The sequence below is a fragment of the Solanum pennellii genome, chromosome 3 (assembly GCF_001406875.1).
Source record: "Solanum pennellii chromosome 3, SPENNV200".
In the NCBI taxonomy this organism is placed as follows: domain Eukaryota; kingdom Viridiplantae; phylum Streptophyta; class Magnoliopsida; order Solanales; family Solanaceae; genus Solanum; species Solanum pennellii.
Genome location: NC_028639.1, coordinates 53,448,088 through 53,454,687, shown reverse-complemented (window position 1 = coordinate 53,454,687; position 6,600 = coordinate 53,448,088). Strand labels below are relative to the sequence as shown.

The window sequence follows — 6,600 nt, the reverse complement described above, 5'->3', positions numbered from 1 at the left end:
GTTGTATTACATAATTTTTTACGTAAACACCAAAATAGTGATGAAATATTTAGTGAATATGAAAGTGATGAAATGGGGTTATTGATGAAAATAATGAACAATCGGCTCAGGGTAACAAAGTCGTGTGTTTTGTCTACTTCACGGTGAATGGAATGATACTTGTTTCACTCACTCCAAACTTTCACAATTCTCCGGTGTCATGGATACTACTTGTTATTTGTTGCAACGAAGATCCAATTGACTTAATACAAACTTATGGTTAGTTGTTATAGTTTTTTAAAATTTATGGGTATAAATCATATTTTTCTAGAAAAAATAAAATATATTTCCCGAATACTATGGCCAAACACAAGGAGAAATTTCACACAAATTTTCACGCATATCTCATTATTTTCTATCCGTGTTGAATCTCATTTACTTAATAAAAAATCATTAAAAATATATTATTCTATTTAAAAATTTGTTTTATCTAAGAATAATTTTAGAAGAAGCCGTATACTACTTATATTAATTCATCTTAATTTCTTGTTTAGCTAATAAATAAGAGAAAATTCAAATGATATTTTTCTAATAATATTAAATAGGTGCGGTGATATGACACATGGGGATAACTAGCCCTGTGTACCTCTCTATATAACATGAACTTTCTCAGAAGGATGAATAAGAATATTGTGAGCAAATCTTCTTTCATTTGAAATTCAAAAATTATTACTCCTTCTTTACTTTTCCAATTAATTATATTTATATGCAACTCCATATATATTATAAGCCATAGATTCCATGGAAACCAAAGTTATTTCTAGCGGAATCCACCACTCTACTCTTCCTCAAAGTTACATCCGACCCGAATCCGATAGGCCACGTCTATCGGAAGTGGTCGATTGTGAAAATGTTCCAATAATTGACTTAGGTTGCGGAGATCAAGCTCAAATAATTCGTCAAATTGGAGAAGCTTGTCAAACTTATGGTTTTTTTCAGGTTTTTATCGTTGAATTCATGAATTAATAATTATTTCTCGATTATTAACGAAAAAATAATAATCGACTTTATGACTATTTTTTAGGTAATTAATCATGGTGTACCAAAGGAAGTTGTAGAGAAAATGCTAGGGGTAGCTGGGGAATTTTTCAATTTACCAGTAGAAGAGAAACTAAAATTATATTCAGATGATCCTTCAAAGACCATGAGATTATCAACAAGTTTTAATGTTAAAAAGGAGACAGTTCATAATTGGAGAGATTATCTCAGACTTCATTGTTATCCTCTAGAGAAATATGCTCCTGAATGGCCTTCTAATCCATCATCTTTCAGGTAATTAACTGTTTAATTACTTTCATTATGTTAATATACATTGCTATCTGAGTCATACTTCAATTATTATTATCTTTATATACGTCAACCACTTTCTGTGTATAGTAATGCATGGGAGTGGAAGTAACCTCAAATAATATATCGTATGAGATGTTGTTAAGTATCTAAGTTGTTTATGCGTATAGGAGAAATATGAGGCTCAAACTGAAAAGTGTTGCACTCTTTGAAATAAGTGCATGTACATCACATATATTTAAAAATAGAGCATGTGTCAGATGCGTGTCAGATGTTTTTCAATGTTATAGAATATAAATATCTTCGAATAAAACTCTGTTATAAAATTAAAGAACTACCGTATATATATAAAAAAATAGTTCTTAATTAGGTAATAAATTATTTCATTGAAGTCAACTCATTCAAAATATATATTTATAAAAACATAAAAGAAAAGAAGAAGATGATTCTCTCATAATTAGAACTACCTAATCTACCTAGCTAACCTTTCAATAATATATAAATTGATCTTTGATTTTTCTAGAATGCATGTTCCCTTTTAATGTCCCAACCATTTTTCATTTCTTGACCTCAATTTCGTATTAATTAAACTTGTGAAATAATATATATTTATTAAGAAAAATATTTAATAATATAATTTAAATTATATTTTTACTATTATCTTTTGTAAAATCATAAATATAATTTTTACAAATAATATATTTATCTTTTAAAAAATATGAAAAGAAATAAATTTAAACATTCATCTAGATTTTTAAAAAAAATTCAATTTATACTATAAGAAAATTTAAAATTTAATTAATATAAAATAGAGTTAATATTAATTTGATTTCGGTCACCTATATTTCCCTCAAGTATGTTCTAATATTGGATGACGATTTTTTTCATAGATTTGGCCTTGACCTAGTCAATAATTTTGTTGCTATTCCTCAACTTTCGATAACAAAAACTATAATAGCCACATAAATTAGAGTAACCATAAGGAAGAAAAATATAGAATTTTGATTTTTGAAAAAAAAGAAGTTAATGTCAGAGATTGACAGAAATAAGCATGTGAGGCCACATTTGACTATTTCAAGATGTCATAGTAATCCTATTTTTTTTTTCAAAAATAAAATATTGTCTCAAGATGTAGTACCATGTAGAATATTAATTAACTTATTATATATTACGTCATGGCTGACAAATTTGATGACGCCGTCATAGTGCCTATATTTGTCCATTAATCGACACGTAAGCAATGAGTGCGTCACCCTAGTGATGACGTCAATACGGTTACGTAAGCCGACAAAAGTGATAGGTGATGGGTGGCCTTAACTCATGATTCGTGTCGACTCAAAATCGGATTTCTTTATTAGATTGAAATCTTTTTTTTCTTATCTTACTTTAATTAGAATAATTTAAAATAATTTTTATTTATTAATTAATATTTATTTTATATCACAAGTTTAAAGAATTATTATATCTTACTAATATATTATGTTAAGTAAAAAATGGTGCATAAATATATTTTGACAAGCTCTACTGTTTCTTTTTTTCCTTCCTTTTTTTTTGGTTTAAAGCAAGTACTGTTTCTATTTGCTACGCAAAAAGTACGTTTAACCTCTTTAAATATTCACTCGCTCGCTTTTAATCGATCCAATTATATGTTAATTATTATATTTCGATACAAATTTGTCTTTTATTATAAAAAGAGATACATAATAACCTTAAATCAAATAATTTGTCCCAATTTTACGTATTAAAATAACAAAAATAACTTTAAGCGATAATAAATAAATATATTAATAAAAAATACTTAAATATTTATTGACATTAGTTAAATATCATTAGATTCAATGTTGTAAAGCCTTTAAATACATATTTATCCTTTGAAATTTTTTGATATAGCAACACATAATTTCCTTTAAAATTCAATTTATTTTAATCCATCCCAGCCCATAACTGACTTATACTGCCTTTGACAATTTCAGACCCATCATTTTCGTTCTTGTCGTACAATTTCCCCAGTTCTTTTCTTTCCCAAGTGTCAATATCCAAAATTTTGTGATTGGAAAAAAAAAATATAGTTATATTGCATAAATTTATCAACAATTTCCATATTATAAGCCTTGAATCTAGACTTTTGAATGTGGGCATAGATATTTTATACCTTCAATCTACCTCTTGCTCTAAAAGTAAATAAAAGAGTGCTCAATAAAGAAATTATATAAGTTTTTTTTGATTGAAATTTGTAGATCTTTTCTTTAAAGTGAAGAATAGTCGAGAAACTAATTAATTTAGTAAGCATAATTTTCTAGTGTAACATGTTGCGCTATAATTAAGCCGAACAAGGACAAACAACATTAAATAAACTAAGATAAATATAATATTCTTCGTTTTATGTACCCCATAAGAAAGTGTCTCGACCCTTGAATTTTCCAATTTGTGTACCCAAAAAGTAACAGTGCCCTTTGACAATCTCGAATGTTGAAAAAACACAATTAACACAGCAAATGACCAAATTACCCTTGGTTACGAAGCAATCATGTCGGGGAAAACCTGCTTCTGGACTTCTCTATATAGGTAATTCGTCTAATAATAATTGTCCAATAAACAAGTAATTTATACTCTCTCTTTTTTATTTTAGATTCATTTTTCGAATTTCAAGAGTCAAATTAGTTTACGTTTGATCTTAAAATTCTCGTAGATCTTTTAAACATTTTAAAATATCAATTATTGTGACTCATAGTACTTTTTACGTAGTTTACAAATACATAAATTTCATTCTTAAAAATTAAAGATTCCATGCGCAAATTTTTGATTAAAATTAAGCTCAAAACGTATAGGTGTCATATATATTGGAACAAATTGTTTATTTTTACTCATTATAGACTCGTAACGATATTTTACATAAATATTTAATTTTTCTGTTTGTATACTAATGAGTAATGATGACAATTAAGTTCTATTTTAAACAAAAAATAAATAAATGAAGGTGGGTAAGCAATGAGGATCTGAAACGTGAGAGATAAGAATATGCTGATTTTGTTGAGTTTCATGGCTAAAAAAACGCGTTTTTTCAGGATTAATTTAGCAAATGAAAGTGACTTGCAACATAAATTCAAATGGCATAACGTAAGCCAATGAATTATGGGGCTTTTAGTTCAATTATAGAGCATTTGATTAAACTTTTTACTTTAAAATAATAAAAAGTGAGTGGAGATGTTGAATTAGAAAGCTAGTAGTGATTATAGATTGTTATTTAAGGCAACCCCAGATCATCATTATGGTCATTATTTTATATTCCATTATTTAATTAAAAGCAAGTAAATTGTCAATGCTAATTTGCGGCTGGTTTCACGCATTAATTTAAGTTGTGTTTGATTTTTGTATATCTGTTAAGATTCATGAGTTTATGGACTTATGAATAGCGGGCGAAGTTTTATTATGAGTTTACTTCCTTCCTCTGTTCGAATTTATTTATCAAATTTTTTATTAATGTGGAATGGAAGATATTTTTTCATCTCAATATATTCGATGTTGAAAGTAAATTTTATTGATTTTCAAAGCTAAATCAACAAAATGCATAATAATCCAACTGAATCATTCAACCAACCAGTTTCCTAATTTAATTTGGACATAATAATGCCTCGATATCTATGTCTGGACTTGAGAGTTGTGTAAACTATTAGCATGATAGTTGAGACTTTGCCATTTTTCTAAAGTAAAACCGATCCCAACTATTATATTGATTATGCCCAAACAATCTCACTAGATTAGGGGACATAATAAAATGATGTAATGCATTAATATTCGAAGAATTAATGTAAATAGTCGTTGTTACAGGGAAATCGCGAGCAGATATTGCAGGGAAATTCGTCAACTCGGATTTAGATTACAAGAAGCCATAGCAGAAAGCCTGGGCTTAGAAAAAGAGTGTATAAAAGATGTATTGGGTGAACAAGGACAACATATGGCTATCAATTTTTATCCTCCTTGTCCACAACCAGAACTTACTTATGGGCTTCCGGCCCATACTGATCCAAATTCACTTACAATTCTTCTTCAAGACTTGCAAGTTGCTGGTCTTCAAGTTCTTAAAGATGGTAAATGGTTAGCTGTCAAACCTCAACCTGACGCCTTTGTCATTAATCTTGGTGATCAATTGCAGGTAAACCACAACTCCTTCAAATCGTTTGTTTTCTGTGAGGTATAAGTTATAATAATCTTTATGCAACGTCTGCTTTTGATCGGAGATATTAGGTAGTCGTTGGATTATTGTATGAAATTTGAATCTAATAGAATTGTGATTGTGCAGGCAGTGAGTAACGGTAAGTACAAAAGTGTATGGCATCGAGCTATTGTGAATTCAGATCAAGCTAGGATGTCAGTGGCTTCGTTTCTATGTCCGTGTGATAGCGCGAAAATCAGTGCACCAAAACTTCTGACAGAAGATGGATCTCCAGTTATTTATCAAGACTTTACGTATGCTGAGTATTACAAGAAGTTCTGGAGCAGGAATTTGGACCAGCAACATTGTTTGGAACTTTTCAAGAACTAAAATTACAAGTCGTTTGGTTCATATGATAAGGTGGGATCTCTCGGGATTAAGTTTAGAATTAAATTTATATTTTGTTTGGTTGAGGGTGAGATAAATCTATACTTTCAATCAAACAGAATATAAATTTAATCTCAAACTTAATCCTGAATATCCCATCCAATTCCAATATAATTTAGTCAGCAAACGAAATGACGCGAAATCATAAGTAGTACCACTTTCAGTACTTTTTTCTTTTTTTTTAATTCGAGTTATAGTTCTGGGGTGGGAATTAAACTAGGTTGAAATAAGAAAAATGGAGACACCAGTTACCTTGTTGATTTACCCAAATTACATGACTACTCCAATGTTTTGTTACTGTCAAGTAGTGTTAGCAATTGGGCTGGAGAAATGGACTACAAATCTCGTTGGAATAATAATAATTTGTAGCAGTAATTTCATTGTTTACTGTATTTGCTTCACCGTATGAGTTATTAAAGGCTATGATAATATTGAAACATCGATGTTCGTGTGGTGTCTTGTTTACTCATCTTAGTTTGTGAGGCCATATTCACACTTTTGGTGTTAAATTCTCTCTACTTTTCTGTATCCTGCTTCTTCATTCTATTTGTTAAACAAAATAAAAAGATCCTGGAAAGTACCATATTAATAAAACTTGCCACTAGAGAGATTTATATGTTTTACTGGGGCATGTGAATTCGTGATTTCTATGCAAAACTAGGTATTTTATGTAT

At 29.1% G+C, this 6,600-nt stretch overlaps 1 protein-coding gene across 1 annotated transcript; it reads left to right on the top strand.

Annotated features, from left to right (window-relative positions):
• The first annotated feature begins 646 nt into the window (after positions 1 to 646).
• On the top strand, positions 647 to 6,369 carry LOC107012785 (protein DOWNY MILDEW RESISTANCE 6). The gene is made up of 4 exons (XM_015212710.2): positions 647 to 978; positions 1,064 to 1,311; positions 5,155 to 5,479; positions 5,627 to 6,369. The coding sequence occupies exons 1-4, from the start codon at positions 781 to 783 to the stop codon at positions 5,867 to 5,869; spliced, it is 1,014 nt and encodes a 337-aa protein (XP_015068196.1). The 5' UTR covers positions 647 to 780; the 3' UTR covers positions 5,870 to 6,369.
• Positions 6,370 to 6,600: the final 231 nt, after the last annotated feature.